Source organism: Rhipicephalus microplus, chromosome X (assembly GCF_043290135.1).
Source record: "Rhipicephalus microplus isolate Deutch F79 chromosome X, USDA_Rmic, whole genome shotgun sequence".
NCBI lineage: Eukaryota > Metazoa > Arthropoda > Arachnida > Ixodida > Ixodidae > Rhipicephalus > Rhipicephalus microplus.
The window spans coordinates 220,563,197-220,581,676 of NC_134710.1; the positions used below are offsets into that span (position 1 = coordinate 220,563,197).

General features: G+C 43.8%; 1 protein-coding gene across 1 annotated transcript in view; it reads left to right on the plus strand.

The window, feature by feature from the left end:
• LOC119187551 (putative G-protein coupled receptor CG31760) overlaps positions 1-18,480 on the plus strand; it is a 186,650-nt gene that overhangs the window by 119,502 nt on the left and 48,668 nt on the right. Inside the window, exons 6-8 of the mRNA XM_037435692.2 lie at positions 3,362-3,542; positions 11,013-11,155; positions 11,890-11,991. Coding sequence (XP_037291589.2) covers positions 3,362-3,542; positions 11,013-11,155; positions 11,890-11,991 — 426 coding nt within the window. The remainder of the gene's footprint in view (positions 1-3,361; positions 3,543-11,012; positions 11,156-11,889; positions 11,992-18,480) is intronic.

Below are 18,480 nucleotides of genomic sequence, written 5' to 3' on the forward strand. Positions count from 1 at the left end.
TCACGTTATGTTATATGAACCCCAGCTTGTTTTCACTCATTTGTGTCCTGCTCAGATTTGTGGACTGAATTTGAGCGCAAACAGTGACGAGACATAAAAAAATAAGATGCCTACACCAGCGCTGCACGTCTTTTTGTGTCTAGCTCTTTTCTTTTTTTTTGAAGAAGCAGGTCATCGGGTGATACAAAACACGCACACATAAAGGTGCAAACTTTAGCTCAACTGTATTCCATAATGTGCCAAAGAGCCCAACAAAGTATGTTATTAAGTTACCAGCTCGGTTTTATCACACTGTTAGCCTTTAAAAAGATACTGGCAGTTTCTACTCCTTTCTCCTCTCCTCAAAAAAAAAAAGAATATTGCGGCGTCATTGAGTGTACAAAGTCGGCAGGCTTTTTTTTGTACAGGCTGCTGAGAAAAGAAAAATGGCAGAGGTTGAATTTTTGTAAACCTAGTTACCCGGAAAAAAGGAAAAGGTATGTTTGGCTTGGTTTTGAATGTACTACGCAAACACGCGGCTGCAGCCGTATTTTCGAGTTTACCCGCGTCAGCGCTCGCTAGGGTTCTGTATGACGTGTTATTCTGGCGCCCCTTTGCTTCAGTGTTTGGACCGGCAGTTTTGCCTTTGCTTGGGATTTCCTAGCCTGCCGCCTAGCGGTATCTGGATAATTAGATTGAGAGAAAGAGAGAGAGAAAATAAGGAAAAAGGCGGGAAGGTTAACCAGGGCTGAGCCCTGGTAGGCTACCCGGCACTGGGGGAGGGGAGAGGGGGAAGGAAAGCTATAGAGGAGGAGGAAAAAGTCCTCGATTGGGCCGACGCTTAACAGTTTTACATAACAAACGATGAAACAGGCCGGTGTCTTTGAGAAAACACAACAGCGCTTTCGTTGCCTTTCAGAAATGGGATGGCAGTGCCATGGTCCCAATATTTTCTCGACCGTGAAATCACTTCTGTCTAGTTGATTTAGAACACGGTGCAGGTGAAGGCTCTCGTTTGTGTATGCCGGGAAGTAAGATAAGAGGTGTTCAATAGTCTAATCGATGGCACACTCGTTGCACTTCACGCTGTCGGCGACACCAATCTTAAATGAGTAGGCATTGGTGAAGGCTATGCCCAGACGCAGATGGCACAACACTGCTCCTTCCTCCCTGGAAAGGCCAGAGGGTAGCCGAAGACGTAAAGATGGGTCCAGAGAATACAGTCAATGATGTGCGAATATTGATGACTGCCACTTCTGGAGTGTCATGCTCTGCGCTAGCTTACCTAAGTATCCAGCCGCGTCAATCCTAGATAAAGGTAAGGAAACATGGTTTGTTTGTACGTGTACATTTCTGGCTGCTTCATCGGCGAGGGCGTTGCCGGTGATGTCGCAATGACTTGGTATCCACTGGAACACATTGTTGTGTTCTTGTTCGGTCGCATAGTGCAGCATTTCTCTGATTTTTCACACGAGTTGTTCGTACGACCCGCGATGAAGTGCCGACAAAAGACATTGTAGAGCTGCCTTGGAGTCGCATAATACTGCCCATTGATTAACTGGTTATTGCTTTCTGTTACTTGAGCCGGAGTGCACACATAGACGACCCAACCAGCGTCCATGCCTGGTGAGACTTAGCGTCCACGATGCGGTGAAGAGGCCGTTGATGAGACCCTAAACCATTCAGCAGCCCGTATTTTCAGTTGTAGCATTGCAGTTATGCACACGCCCCACCACGGTGATCTAGTGGTTATGGCGCTCTACCGCTAACCTGAAGGTCGCTGGTCGAACTCCGACTGTGGCGGCTGCATTTTCAATTAAGGCTAATACGATAGGCCTGTGTGATTAGATTGATTGATTTTATTGGTATGTTAGGTTTAACGTCCCGAAAACACCGTATCAATATGAGAAATGCCGTAGTGGAGGCCTCCGGAAAGTTCTACCACATGGTGTTGTTTATTGTGCTCCCACATTTCAGCCGACGGGCCTACAGTGTTTTCACCTTCATCGGAAATCCAGCCACCACGGCCGGGATTCAATTCCACGACCTGCAGATCAGCAGCCGAGTACCTTAGACCACTACGATGGGGCTCTGCTCAGATTCGGGTGCATGTTAAAGAGCCCCAAATGGTCAAAATATCTAGAGCCCTCTACTACGCCTCTCTCATAATAATGCGGTGATTTTGGGGCATTAGATTTCAAATCTTCTTCTTCTTAGTAATAGTAGTAGTAGTAATAATAGTAGTAGTAGTAGTAGTAGTAATTTTGCAAGCGTGCACGGCAAACCTTTCAGTAATGACACAATTACAACCGTTTGCTAACCGAAGTGTGGCCCTTGTTCGTTTCACATTTACATTGCAACGTTCCGTATGACGGCTCGTTCTTCGATCTCTCTGAGTTTTCCTTCTCACCGTGCGAGGAGAAAAAGTGGAGAGCAAGACGGCATCTTCCATGCAGCGTGAACCGAACAGGAAGGCACACTCTAAATTGCGAAAGCAGTTCAGCTTATGCTGTCTGAAAATAAGTAATCAGAACATGAACAACACCACTGCATTTCAAATTTGTTTATTGTGCAACATTTGCAAGCGTCATGAACGTGCGTTTGCTCTGCTTTTTACACATGGGATTTCTTTTAGAAATGGTGCATGGGTGCGCGCGATAACGTAGCCACGAGCGAAACATGACAAAAGCGGGATGCCAAGTGAGTGCATTTGACCCGCTGGTCAGACAGACTAGAAACACAAGTTTATCAGTGAAACCAATGCGCACTTCATCCATCGTTAACTGCTGCAAGCATACAATTTTCAATGCTTGGCGGCAGTGACCTTACTCTCAGCGAGACGAGGCCATGCGTCGGAGCATTCAAGTTAAATGTACTGATGACTGTACATATATATACAACAGAGCTTGTACCATGTGTATTGGTATTAGACAGCTATAGCACTACTGAACATGGATGCATCCACGTAGATGCTTAGTGATACACCTCTATCCCGATCACTAACGTTTATGATTACTGAATAAAGAAAACCTTGTGGTTATAGATGTTTGTGGTATAGCTGCAGTAGTTAGCAGTGAGAGTGGAATCAAAGAAACCTGTAGGACTGCCAGAAGAGAGTGACTGATTGGACGCCGCACTTGGGTTAAGGTCATGGCAAGTTAGAGTTATTCAACACTAGTGCTCGACTAGAATGAAGCTCAACGGGCGTCTTGTCTTCTCTGTTGGCAGGCTGCGTTTTTTTGCGGTGTGAGCATAGGTGAGAAACGCGGATTTCCGTAGAGTCCCCGAGTTCCTATCTGTCAGAGGCATGTCAGGAGTGATATAACCCATTATTTCCGATCATGTTTCAAACCGCACTTATGTCTCTGGTACCCTCTCGCAGGAGTCCCGTGGCACTATTGAGCGTGGATTTGGACACGAGTGGTATGGACATAGACCAGTGCGACAGCGGAGCTCCAGTGATGGCGCCTCGCGAAAGAGATCCAGCAGCAGCAGCAGCGGTCGGTGCACTCCGCATCACCGCCTTCCACGGCACACACCGCTGCCACAACCGAACCTCTCAGGTTGGGGATGTATCCATGCTATAGCTCCAGCATTACGAGGATAGATAGTTAGATGGACAGATAGATAGACAGACAGATAGATAGATCGATAGATAGATAGATAGATAGATAAAAAAAGAACAGAAAGGGGTCAAGTATTCACTACAATAGCATCCCTAATTTCCACACGTAAAGTCGTGAGAACATCTCTAATAAAATTAGTAGTTGTTACGTGATAAGATTTATTGAAGTAATATGGGCGAACGCAGCCATTCCTCATGCGTTTGGGTATACTTCCACTTAAAGAAGACAGTGCTTCCACACTTGAAGGGCGAAAGTTTGTTTTCTAACAGTAAACTTCTCATATAAGTAAAATTGAAACATTTGCCCCTCTTGCGATGGATGCTTAGAATGTTGATAATATTATCAGCGAAATTTCTTTCATTTGTTTCTTCAGTATGCTCATTTAGCAGTTGTGAGCAGCCTCTAGAATTTTTCGCACTTGAGAACAATTGACACAGTACACCATAGTGCAAACCATCAAAAGGGTATTTATTTTAACCTCTTGCATAGCAAGCCCACTTGTTGAATCATACAAATGATAGCATGCCAACATAGCACACAGCAAAATCGATGACGTTCAAATCACTACACTTCGACATCTAGCGAGAAAAGCATCACCTTGGCAAGGCCCCACAGTCTATGTTATTCGCAGGCCGTATCTCGCAAACGGGTGCCTCTTAGTAGAATGGGAAAGAATCTACGGGTTCGTAGACGCGGTGCTGTGACTCGTGTGTGCGACACGCTCCCTCTCAGGTCCCAGGGAAGACTAGTTGTTCCTCTTGATTCCATGTATACTTGTCGTCAGGTGGCGCCACCGAGAGAACACTAGCAACATATAAATGGGGAAACGGGCTTGTAAGGCACGTGGGTGCCGTGAAGTGAAACACTTCATCAGGTTATGCGAGCACCCTTTACAAGCCTCATCAGCAAAGCATGTGTAGGCAGGTATGATGTATGCGAGAAAAGCTGTTCGTTTCAATTTCGGAAAAAAGAAAAGTAAAAAAAAATGTACTCGCTCTCTTGCACGCTCTAGACTCATCTTCTAGGTCAACAACTTCCGTGAAAGATATATCATGGACTGTAAATCACTTTTCACCCTTAGACGGTTTCAAGCAAGTAAAACACCCTTTTACCTAACTAAAATTCACAAAATTTAGAGTGTGAGAATGCTTTTCTTGCCCAAATGGCCTTTAAAGGGTGATGTTCTAACCAAAACAGTGTTTAGGAGTTACGAGTGTTATGGGTTATCAAAACACTAATGGACGATATACCACAGCGTGCCAAATGATAGCTGGGACTCGCTGATTCAAAAGTTGTGAAGTGTTAGGCGAGTTCAGATTGCAAGGTATGTCTCTCTTAGGGGCCATCCACAAGTATACCACAAATAATGTCTAATAATGTTTGATGCTCATTTATACGGAACAGGAATATCCTCACAGGCACATAATGGTGGCTTAAGATATTATGGTTACGTATACCAGATTGTAGTGGTCCAGATGAATTAGCTAAGAAAGCCGGATAAGAAAAGCCTAAAAGAGTGAAAAAGAGCCAGGAAGAATGTAAATAAACGGGCTAAAAGCGAACTGCTTTCGTTGGAACTTTATATTTGGCGCAGCCAAGAGTATGCGGAAGATGTGGGTTTCATCAATTACACAGTGAGACGGCCAGCCACTGATTGCAGGCTACGATTTAGATGACGAAAACTTTGATGCAGTGCCAGAAGAGAAGTCGAAGCCTGATAAAACTGAATCAATCACCACTAATTGCCAAAGAACCATTCAGCGACGTCATCGCCAGATATACTTTCAAGGTTAATGAAGATCTTTTTAGATTTTCAAGCCTGGGAAGAGCAAAATACTATTAGAGAGCAGCTGCCGAGCCATTCTGTTCTAATCTCAGATATGTGAAGCTAGATGAACTTGCTTTCTGCGTTCACTTGGTTGCAAATGCAGCAAGTACCGGAACAACAAGCCCTTTTGAAGGTTCTAGCATTAGACAGGGATCGTCAGATGAGAGTAAACCCGGACATGTGTGACGGTGGTTTCGATGAGTAATATTAACGCATACGAGTGTGCATGTGAACACGGTCATCGGTACACAGATGACCACAAAATACGAAATGTGAAAGTATGTCTCTCTGCAAATGCTAAACAGTGATTTGCCCTGCGTTTTGCCCGACATAAGGAATATTCATGGGAGTCATGGAAAGACAACTTTGTGACGGCCTTCAAAAAGAACACAGTGAAATTGTGAAGCAGACATAAAGTATGAACAAAATAGAGAGAATCTAGACCACGATTTTTTCGTAAAAACGATTGCTGTAGGACGCTGAAACCAACTTTCTAGAATCATGCATCGTGCCACTTATAATACTAAGGATGAAGAAATGAAGTCGAATGCAAATGGAACTCAAGGCACATCTAACGCCTGAAGAGCTTCAGCAGATTCGTGGTATGAAGTATTTTATTTGTGACTCCACATATGAAACATGGTTAACAGATAGACCACCACAATTGAATGGAGCAGGATCTTCTGGAAAAGGTGTGTTGCCGTACGCTAATAATTGTGTGACATATCAGCCGTCATAGTAGATCTATGAGAGCGACGCACCACTAGCAAAATCGTCGCTTAATTGTTTGAAGCGGTACATACAGGAGCAAGTGACCATTTATTGTAAATCTAAACGTACTCATCCTTGCGGTGGTCGTGAGTGATTCCAACGTATCTGTGCTGATCGAGACAGATGCTTCAGCGAAGCTGATTACTGAAAAGATGACACCTAAACAGGACATATGTTGAGAAAGACTAGTCAGGAAGTGTATACATATGACGGAACTTGCCGTGAGTTCATGAAATGAACCGCGGCAGAAGTTCGCTTCAGAGGCCGGGTAGTACGGGGGGAAAACCTCGAAATGTCGGTTGTCATTTTTCATTTTCTTTTTTTGCTGACTCGACATGAAACTTATGAAAACTAGCATACTTCAAAACGATGTCATAACAACTGGCAATGTGGAAACTTGTTCCCATATTGGAGTAAGGTACCCTGACATTGTAAAGTGTGCCGAGAAAGTCAAGTAGAAATACTCGGAACTTGTTTCTATTGTCGCCTTTCCCCCAGCTGCCACAGTAGTCGAAGTTCGCTTCGAACTATGTGATGGACAAGTTGTAAGAAAGAAGCAGTATGCCTTGAGCAATGAGAAAAATTATTCTTGCCTGATGATATCCACGCTTAACATACCTTGAAGACAGGAACTTCGAGGAAAACTAGACGTGGGCGTCATCAGTCCATACACGTCTTAGTTTGCGTCACCGATTACGATCGTGCCTAAAAAAAGAACGATTGTTTTGGTCATGCACAGATCACAGGCTCATCAACAGGCAGACAGGCCTGTTTTTTCCCTGCCTAGACTCGATGAGATAACTGATGAGAGCGACTGGTACGAGTGGTTTTGCAGATTAAACTCGTGTAAAGCCGGTATACCTCTAACGGAAGACACACAGAAGCTTACGTCGTTCGTTACACCATTTGATGTGTACGAGTGTAACCAGCTCCCGTTCAGGTTGAATTCCGGTGCATTTTTCCAGAAAAACAAGAACTCTGTACTGAAATATTTTATTAGCAACTTTTCTAATGCGTACGTTGATGACTTCTTGGTTTATACAAAGACGATAGAGGACCATGTGATTCACCTGTCAGCAGAGCTGCAAGCACTCAGAGAGGCACCACTAAAAATTATTGCAAAGAAAGTGAGTTATTCTGGTGGACCGTAGTATTTCTCGGCAGGCGCTATGACGGCAAGGCAAAGAGTACCAAGAAAGAAAGCATGCAGCAAATGAGGTGTCTTTCGAAACCACATAACGTTCCTTCCCGCAGTGTATTTTTAGGCCTTGCATATCACTTCAGAGCATCTATAAAGCGCTAAGAAGAAGAAGTGTCTCGCAACCCTTGTAACTCAAAAAGGCATAAGTTCTGAGTTCATGAGATTTTATGAATGTGAACATGCTTATTTGAAACTGGTTACCATCATTTCGTGTGACCCCGGGCTAACGCTTCTTATTTCACCTTGTTCTTCGAACTATACTCAGATGCTTAAGTCTACGGAACTACAGCTGTTCTTTACCGAAGAGATGACAAGGAGCCTGCATCCCGAAAACACCTAGTAATTGGTTATTTTTCGTACACGTTTACGAAAGACCAAGTTGATTACTGCACCAAAGAAAAAGAAGCACTAGCAGTTTCATGGTTTTGAGATATTTAAATTGTTCACCAACAGCCAGACCTTGACTTATCTTCTTCATCTCGCATAGCTACAATGGGACGATGGACAAGCGAGTTAACTGTGCACCCTCGAGGTAGGTCAATGCCCTGGGCAATATCACCAAGATGATAAGGCTTTGTCCAGACTGCATATACACCGGTAAACTGAAGTTGAACGCGTAAACGTTATAAGAATGTGGGAACAGGAAAATTGACATTTAAGAACAGAACGACACACGTGCCTGCGACAGAAGTACAAGCTATTCTGAGGCTGTACCATAATATTCTCGATTTTGGAGGACATGATGAATTTCGAAGGATGTACAGAAAACTCCAGCCAAGAGTTACTTGGACGGACATGAAAGCGGATGTCGCTAACTTCATTAGGACATGCGACAAATTTCAGGTCTTCAAAGCAAAGTTTAGGCCACGAGGGAATAAAGGTGTACTCGGAGGTGCCTTTCAAAGTATTGCACCTTGAATTTGCGGACGTCCAGATGAAAGGTGAGGGTGTACAAATAAAATAAAACGCGAGCATTTTTGGTTACCGGGGATGAGTGCACACGCTATGTTACTGCTAAGGCCCGGCGTGGAAGCGCTCATTTAGTACTGTCACTCCACGAGCAGAATGTGTTCAATGATGGCAAAGTTATAGTTGCCTACAATGGAGCAGATTTTCCAAGTCCTAAGCGTCAATTAACGATGGTCAAAACAAAAAGGCATTAAATTACGTTTACCAGCACCATACTACCGTTAAGCTGATTCCGTTGCAAAAACATTCATCAGGGACTTGAATACATTTCTGTCTTTAAACCAAGACTTCAAAGGCAAGTGAAAATGTGATCAGGAGACAGCTGTACTCCAGCACAATCGATCCTATCCTGCATTACCTAGATGCAGCCCCAACTTTGCTGCTTTCGGAAAACCAAGCTGGTTCCCCGACAAGATCAAGAGCTTGTTTTGGTTGACAAGATTGTCTAAAAAATCAATGATGGAAGAATCGAAACAACAATATCGCCAAACAATGAAACTTAACTTCGATAAGCGTCATTGATCAGCCTCATTGATCAGAGATACCCAATGTGCAGCCTTAAAGCCCTTAATAGCGCAGGCCTTAAGCGTGTAAAGTCTTCAGAGTGTAAGCTGCTTTATGCGCTAGTATCCTCGAAAGACGTGAATTCACGAAATAAGTGTGCTTTGAATAGCTTATGCTCTATGAAATAAAACATAGGTTTTGAAAGGCTTGCACATGCGCAGATTTCATATGGTATTGCAACACGGTAACGGGAAAAGTGTTCGGACAAACAGAAAACCGCTACAGAGGTATTCGTCACCTTCAAGGTCTTCAAAACATCTTGTAACTCGTTGTTTAGTTAATTACAGAGTAAGTCTACTGCTCAATGCAAACGCTAAGTGTGTTAACAGAATTTTCACACTATGGGTCAGGTGCGTTTTTCAAATATAATCAGGTTATTTATTAATTACATTTTGACGGCAGCATTTTGTAGTTAGTTTCTCGGTAAACCAAGCAATATTTTCTGGACACGGTGGGTTAGTCATACCTTCTTTGTGACGACTCCAAGCGAGCATGTACTAGACCCAAAAGGCCCCCGAACAGAGAATGACTGTGCAAAAAAATGTCGCTTCTTATTCAGAGTTGCGTGTGCGAGGGTGCATTCAGCATTCACATATTCACATGTGCGTTTTCGCAACGAAGTTTGCGTAGTATTTCGTCTCCCTTGCGTTAACTGGCTTACATTTCAACGTTCGTGTGAGCCCATCTTGAATATGCGTCACCAATTTGATCACCACATCAGAAATGCCCAAATGTTGTTTCGAAAATGAATGAGAATAATGGAAGCAGTTTAACTACTCACAGTCACGCTGCAGAATTTCGTATTACGCAGGTCAACGCCAAACTACCGTTGCCGCTTCTAAGCGCTCAAAGTTAAAACGCATTGTTTTCACCACTTCATATAAAATGTGCCCCCGCTGTCTTTATCCAGAGTTTAAAAATGTGCCGACATACGCAATGATGACGCGACCAAATGCATGTTGCTGATCATTGCCTAGAGTGAGTCAGACTACTTTTGTGTTGGGATTTATTGTTTTATTAGACCCCTTTACCTACCTAGCTTTTGAAGGACCAAAAATAGGTAAAAAATTCCAATAAAGAAATTGTGAATGAGTTTGCAAAATGTGTGATTAGGCTGTTTCGAACTCTATAGATCTCAATTATTAGTGTTTTTCTGCTAACTGCAAATCTCATGAAATGAAAAAAAAAAGACAAGTGAGAAACCTACTGGCGCACCTATGCGCGCCTTATTTCTGGTGCTCCCTAACGTTCTGGTGCTTCCTAAACACCAAGTTTTGGAATTCTGTAGATTGACCAACAATTTCAGTCACGCCAATGTACATGGCATGACGCATTCGTTCAACTTTTCATGCTGTCTTGTACTGTCTCGGCAATAGCCTTCCGAATAGAATCGCTTCGCTCAGAAATCATGCCACTTTTTACAGTAAGTTGGCCGAACATTTATCTCCACACTGCGTGCAACCGCCCCCCCTTCTTCCCCCTACAGGGAAAGCGTTGGCTAAAGGAAAACTTCATGAACAGTTAGAGTAGATGGTGCCGGGAAGCGTCGTCTCGTCTACTTTCCTAATGAATAACGGCTTCAAATCATCATCGCGTGCAAACTCACAACCTCAGTTGATAATACAGCTATACTCTGGCTGTATGAATGAGAAAAGTTGGCGTCCACTTGTATTTAACACGAAGCCACAAGGAAACGCATATATACTTCCTATAAAGAAAATCTTCCTGTTTGACGAAACAATAATTTTTGTCCGGGCTTTCAGCAGAAATCAACGTCATTGTGGACCGGTCACTTGACCGTCTAACTCTACGTCTAACTTATAGTGGCTAGCGAATTGCAACGAGAGATCGAATTAATGGACAAGTATAGAAGGCTTGCTTCTATGCACACTGACAGGACGACAGACCTAAGAGTACGTGCCCCCATTTTTTAGCTATGTATTCCTAGAGTAGGTGCGTGTGTGACGTGCAAACTGAGCGTCCAACTAATCCCCCTCTTAGTTCCTTTATGCTGATGATCTTCGCGATGGCTGAAACTACGTCGCCATGTATGCAGATCCACTCTTTGTTGCAGTGCCTGTTCGCACCAGGACACGGCTGGTCCCGGGGATCCTATGTGTGTCAGTGTCGCCGGGGTTTCTACGCGGCCACTGGAGATCCATTCTTCAACGGATCTCTCGTAGAAAGCGCCTGGAGGGAGAAAGTTCTTTTTGGAAGGTGCTTTGCTTGCGGCTGTTGCCGATTACCCTGTTTATAAGCTACTAGGCTCATTTCTTCTTCTTCTTCTTCTTCTTCTTCTTCTTCTTCTTCTTCTTCTTCTTCTTCTTCTTCTTCTTCTTCTTCTTCTTCTTCTTCTTCTTCTTCTTCTTCTTCTTCTTCTTCTTATTATTATTATTATTATTATTAGTAGTAGTAGTAGTAGTAGTAGTAGTAGTAGTAGTAGTTTGCATTTCCGAATTTCGTGTAAGTTAAACAGAGACAATCAACCATTTCTTGTACCTGCTAGCTTTTTCTAACCCTCCATCATTCACAGAATACAAAGTCTCGATAATGTTATCTTTCTGCCACAGTCATTGTTTTTATCTGAGCTTTGCACTGTCTTAAGATAGTTTTTCACAATGTAAAGATTCTTCCTTTTTCCTTCATTAAAAAAGCCTTCCGCATAGTTTTGTGTAATTCACATTTGTTTGCACTCCAATTCCACGGTTTTCTTATTGTATATTTACTTTTATTATTCCTGTCTTACGTTCTTTTTTATGGCTGTTTGTGTTCGCTCTTTTGATTTATTTCTGTTTCTGAAGACTGTCTGTATTGTATTGTTTATTTTTATTGGTTGTATTGTGCGCCTGAACAGGAACATCATGGTTGTTCCTAGACCCGTTAAGTGAATGGATTGATTGATTGAATGCATATTTGTTGGGTTATATCTCGTCTCTCTTTTTTTTTATTAGGCCCACGTACGACATGCTCTACGTCTGCAAACCTTGTCGCCCTGGCTGCAACGAATGCGTTGACGACTCACCTTGCTTGTCACATTACAATTGGGCTTTCAGGTTAGTGGAACGAGGTTTCATATTCAAATATGCAGTGAATATGTGACACACGGGCAAAAAGTAAGCCTACAAAGCCTTCGCCGAAATCTCTCTTTTTTTTCATCTTTGGCCTTTGGGGCAGTGTGTATGACCAAGCACCACGAAAATCGAAGAGCACTACGTGACAAACGGCTTTTTCACCCAGCTTTCTGCTCCTTAGTGTGTGCTCCTTTCTACTCCTTAGTGTATCATTTATAGTCTTAGCATGGTCCTCGGATTGATTGATATGTGCGGTTTAATGTCCCAACACCACCATGTGATTATGAGAGACACCGTAACAGAAGGCTCCGGAAATTTCGACCACCTGCGGCTTTTTAATGGGCACCCTAATCTGAGCACATGGGCCTACAGCATTTTGCCTCGCATTGCCCCTACATATTATTACATATTCTATGTAAGAGGGAGAGAGAGTGAGCTCCACTTGCATGACTGTTTGAGCATTTAAAATTCTTCTTGCATTGCAACAACTGCATATTTATGTACCCTCAAGCTCATGACCCTTCTACGGGCACATCCATATAGGCCCAAACTATGCCAGTATAGTCATGGGCTTACACTTAAAAGCAAATTTCTGGCCAACTGTTTACCTAAGCACTGTACTAGAAAAGGTGCATTGATGATATATACATATTGTTGGCAATACGGTGAACTTCATTTATTATCGTTTATCCAAAATTCCATTTAATTCTCTCATATCTAATACTCCGGACAAAGTATTACTTTCCTAAACGTAACATGGACAATTTTCGACGGCAAACATACCACTAAAGTTTCTGAGAGAAGAGCATTGCTCGACAATACTTTATTTCATTAACTACCATGTGCAGCACTCCAAAACGAGCGAGTTGTTTAAGACTGTCTGATTCATACTTTAAAGTCGCGGAGGCCATGCTCCCTTAGTGATTCCCACCAGCCAATACGACACACCTTAGTCATGATTCTTCCTCAACGTTGGTCTTGTCTGAAGGGAGCAAATAGCTTGTTGGCTTCAGCGAACCGTTCCCGCCCATAGTACGGAAAGCAGCGTATGAAGGAAATGATTGACAAAAAGGAAAATCAGGAAATCGGTTGTGACCGATGCGTTTAAGGCGCAGGTATTTCAATGTGTAGAAACTGTGCGCACGTGTACGCCTAGACACAGCTGTCGCGCTGGAGAATGGGCGTTGAGCCATGTCCTCCACCAAGCAGCCTTTTACATCGAAAGCTGTTATGAAATCAGAACACGTGTCGCCAAGGGCGCCTTAGTTGTCCGACGCCTCTGCCGCCACAGCCGTAGGTGTCCGTAACCAGTATCACAAAAAATAATAAAATTAACAAAACAATGTGATTCGAAGCCGGGTCTGCTGCGTGCCAGCCTAGTATTCTGCACTGAGCCACGCTGTTTTTTTATTTATTTCCGGATAAACTTTACACGCGGAGGGATAAGATAAATATATTACAATACACAAAAAATATAACAGTAAAATAGGTATGGCCGTCAAGCACAACTATAGCACATCACGTTCTAAAATTCCTTCATGATAAGTACAGGGCTTCTAACCATTCTAACCATGCATCTACACATTCATCTATTTTTACTACTTTGAGAAACCCTGTGATACCTTTTTTAAATACTGTCTTGCTGGTCTCCGGTCAGGATCACGGAGAAATCCAGCCATTCTAGAGCGGCATGTACTGTACAAGGCAGTCATCATAATTTAATCAAAAGGTAATCTATCAGCATTCTCAATTGCTATATACCTGATTCCATGAGGATCTAACGAAAATTCTTCTTTAATTGTCCTTTGTAATACGTCCCAAAAGTATACTCCTTCCCAAGAGTGTAAAAAAACGTGGTCAATTGTTCCCGGTTTGTTACAGATTAGACTGTCATAACCCCATGGCATATAAAAACCACGCTCGTCGAGGAGGGTTTTTAAAGAAAATGTTCCGGTGTGTAATGTTCAATGTAGATGCAAAACAACAGTGGACCAACATGGCAAACTTGACGCACTGAGCGTTCTACTCTAATGGGGTACGGGAACAATGGCATATCGAAATGGTAGTACAAGACTAATAATTAACTCAGCCGTGCCGCTGCTGGGCACTCGTTTCTGAAGTGGCCTTAGGCAGGCTTGTTCTCGGGAAAAGAATCGCGTTATTATGAGTACATACATACAAAGAACTTTTTTACATACAAAGAGGATTATTTACATGTAGAGATCTTTATTTATATACAAAGAACTTTATTTATGAGTAATAAAGCATTTTAGAACAATAATCGATTGATATGTGGGGTTTAACGTCCCAAAACCACCATATGATTATGAGAGACGCCGTAGTGGAGAGCTCCGGAAATTTTGACCACCTGGGGTTCTTTAACGTGCACACAAATCTGAGCACACGGGCCTACAACATTTCCGCCTCCATCGGAAATGCAGCCGCCGCAGCCGGGATTCGAACTCGCGACCTGCGGGTCAGCAGCCGAGTACCTTAGCCACTAGACCACCGCGGCGGGGCTTAGAACAATAATCGAACAACCAGGTGTCATGCAATGCACATTACGTAACTATTAGGTCGTGCAATGCCCAAACCATTAGAAAACTTCTTATTGATCCCCTATCAACTGTGGCGCATAGCTACTTCATGCATAATTCTTTATGGTCATCAGCTCCTACATAAAAAATATCTACAACATTCCTAGCAAGTGTGTAGCAGGTATCATGCTTCTCCGAAGAATGACGAAAAATAGCATAGTGAACTCTGGCTTACTACGCAAAAATTATATTACTTTATGACGTAGTTGGTACCCAGCAAATGTGTGCGTAGCAGTTACCCCAAAAGGGTTTAGAAAAGGCTATGAAAGGCCGCTATTCGAGCTTTCGCTGTGACTGTTCTGCACATCCCTCGCAGGCCTGGCGTTTTTTCTTCTGCACCGGAAATTCAGTCAAGATCAACAAAAACGAACAATACATTGAAGACAGCATACGGCAGAGGCATGGCGTCACGGCTTGTGCAAAGGGATAAAGAAGTCGTAGCATATCCACGGAGTGAATGATCATGAGTGGGGCGAAGCATCCGTCCGTTCATCCATCTGTCCGTCCGTCCGTCCGTCTGTCTGTCTGTCTGTCTGTCTGTCTGTCTGTTTGTCTGTCTGTCTGTCTGTTGGTCTGTCTGTCTGTCCATCTGTCCCTCCGTCTGTTCATGCGTTCGTCCTTGCATCCGTTCATCCCTCCGTCCGTGCATGAGTCCGTCTGTCCATCTGTGCGTCCGTCAATGCTTTCATTCATCCGTCTGTCTGTCTTTTTGTCTCATACTGCTAGTTACGCCTGACGCAGGACAAGAATAGACTAAGAGAAGCTTCAACCCTAAAAGGTTCATTGCATACCACACGCGGGCAACGAGCTCCCAAGAATACCGCTAACTTTTAAATGCGAAGGCATTTTTTAGTCGGACTATGTCAGGCGTCCGTCGGGATATATCCCCACCCTTTCCCATAGCAACAGCTGCGGGCGCGCGCGTCCCCGGCAACCGGAGCCCCCATCACGCCACGCTTAGGCATCGGCAACTGCCAGTACCAGCTGCAGACGCACGCTTATCCTCGCCCCTAGCAACCAAAGCCCTAACCTCCTTGACTTGAACATGACTTGCCATAGCCTCAATGCAGTGCGTTTGAAACGCGTTTCTAGCGTTTTTGCTGCCAGCATTTGTGTAGCGTTTGTGATCATAAGACGCTGACTTTACGACCGTGGGGGTGGTATAGTTTTTAGAAGAGGAAAAAGGCACCTAGTTTCTGCAGCCCGGTAGGGAGCACGGCACAGTGCCTATTATGACCGTCAGGTACAATGACAGGTGCAGTGCTTTGCCGCTCCTTCTCTCTCGCCGTTCGCTCTCTGTTATCCCTGCACCCCAATTTCCCGTCTACTCACTCGTATACGTATATATAAACGGAGTGAAGCACGCACCTCGCTCTCGACCGTTCATTGGCCGATGATTTGTGTAAATAAAAGGTTACTATAGAAATCGTCGTCTCGTCATTGATTTATGCCATCAAAATTACTACGACGTGCACTCGCGGCACAAAAAAATGCATCCGCATTTCCTCGCGATTCTCTTCGAGGAGGGGGGGGGGGCAATTTTTTTTATTGATTGTGGAGCTTTACAACGTGTTGGTCATGCGTGAACTGAGCTGGACGTTTTCCTGTATCACAGGCATTTCGAGGAGATGTATATATAACGTTTCCAAGGTACTCTTTTGCGATTCTACACAAACAGTAAAACACGTTTGTGTTAATGGACCTTTTCCTAGTCCGAAAAGCACCCGAAGTGGAGAGCGCCGAAATCAAAAGTGGTGGCTCTTGGACTCCGAAATTGCCCTCCGCATGCCTGTAAGCACTCTCTGAGGCCTTCTTTCGCGCCTCTCTTTGGGGAAAACATTTGCATGTTTGCGGCACCAGATGTCGCTTGGCCCAAACGTGTCGTCACGTTTTGGCCACCAAATATTATGGCATGTGCCTTTGCGTGCCTCCTTGAGGTTGGCGTGCATGGACAGACTACCTACAAGGAAAAGGCCCATTGTCTAAAGCAGCGCCTATTTTGGGTCTGTGTACGCATCGTTTTACATTTTAGCGAATGCTGAGCGCTAAAAGAAATCTTTTCAGTGAAAGGAAAGACAGTGTACACGCAGAGGGGTTAGAAAGATGACATTTATAGGCTCGATAACTTGCGCTGCTATGCCAAAAGATGGCACGAAAAGAAGATGATTGACGATTTGATTGATATGTGGGGTTTAACGTCCCAACATCACCATATAATTCTGAGAGAAGCCATAGTGAAGGGCTCCGGAAATTTCGACCACCTGGGGTTTTTTAACGTGCACCCAAATCTTAGCACACAGGCCTACAACATTTCTGCCTCCATCAGAAATGCAGCTGCCACAGCCGGAATTTGAACCCGGGACCTGCGGGTCAGCAGCCGAGTACCTTAGACACTAGACCACGATGGCGGGGCAGATGGCATGGAAAGAGGGGAAAAAAAAGCAGTAGATGAAAAAAAAACAAGAATGCACGGAACACGCTGCGTAGTAACAATGAAAGCTCGATGAGTGGCCTCTCTATAGGTCATTGTAGATTCTGTTGGGGCAACTAGTATGCAAGTACACTTGCAAGGTGCCCACTGTCCAATAAATCATCATAATTTTTGTTACATTAGGAAACATTCACTATGCAGTTATTTGTCAATCTCACGAAAAGCGACGTTCCCTCTGCCCACCTGTAAGAAGTCATTATGTGGCCCTCGTTGATACTGTGGCTGATGACAATGAAGAAATATGACTGTGATGAAGTAAAAGCTTTTAGCGACTCCAACTAAGCGTTCGTAACCTAGCGGCCGCGCCTGGCAACAGCACTAACAGGGTCAACTTTAAAAGGAGATGTGTTACTAGGGTGCGAACGTTAAGAAGCGGCCTCATTGTTCCTTTATTTTCGCTATGTCACACGCGCGATCCCGTAAAAGAAGAAGGCGATGTCTAAAGACAATTACAGTGTGCCGCAATGCGTGAAACTATTAAACACTTTTTCACAGAATGCCGTAGGAAATTTAAGGCAAAACTTTCTAACAGCAGCTTTCCGAAAATACGGGTTTGAGCTGTCTGAAGCGGTACTACTCTCTCTAGGGGCTTCGGCATGAGGTAATTGCAACAGGGACATATATAAAGTGGCATATAACTATATAAAATAACTATATAAAGGAATTTACTTATTTTAGTCATCAGTCTAGTTCTTATATTCTTTACGAAAATTGTAAGATTTTTCGATTTATAGTTTTTGTCTTTTTTATTTTTTACAAGTCCTAATGGTCTCTTAGCAAAACTAAGCTTTTCGTTTATCTAAAAAAAAATTAGGATCTCCCTCCCCTTTTTTTTCTCAAAATTTCACTGATGTGCAATTCATGGCCGATCCCTCGTGGTGGGTTGAGCCATTCCTCTTGGGTCCAACCAGCCAAACAGCAATGCGTGGCATCGCGGTGGAAAGAAGGCAACGTATTGTGCTATGACTTTTCGAAGGATGAAGCGACTGAGAACTGTACATGGCACAAATCAGGAACGCACGTGCGAGGGTCACACGTGCGTAGCGTGCGTATATGCATGTTCATGCGCGTATATATTGCCACACTCCTTCCTCAAGCGTTGTTATCGCCCGTTATACTCGAACTCTGAGCACAACTCCGTGCCTGCAGTGTTCGAGAAGCATCAGAACTGTAGTCGATCATTTTGTTAAGATTACGTGCACTACACGAACATTACAGATTATTCTTGAATCTACGGGGCCGCAAGCGATAACACTAGGATATTTGACGGCACATGTATAAATGCCGACGCGCTTCAGCGCTTGTGCGTTGGTCGATGGACGGTGCTCTATTCATCGCTATGAGTGCCAATGTATATAGCTGCATTATGACCTTCCCCCGTCG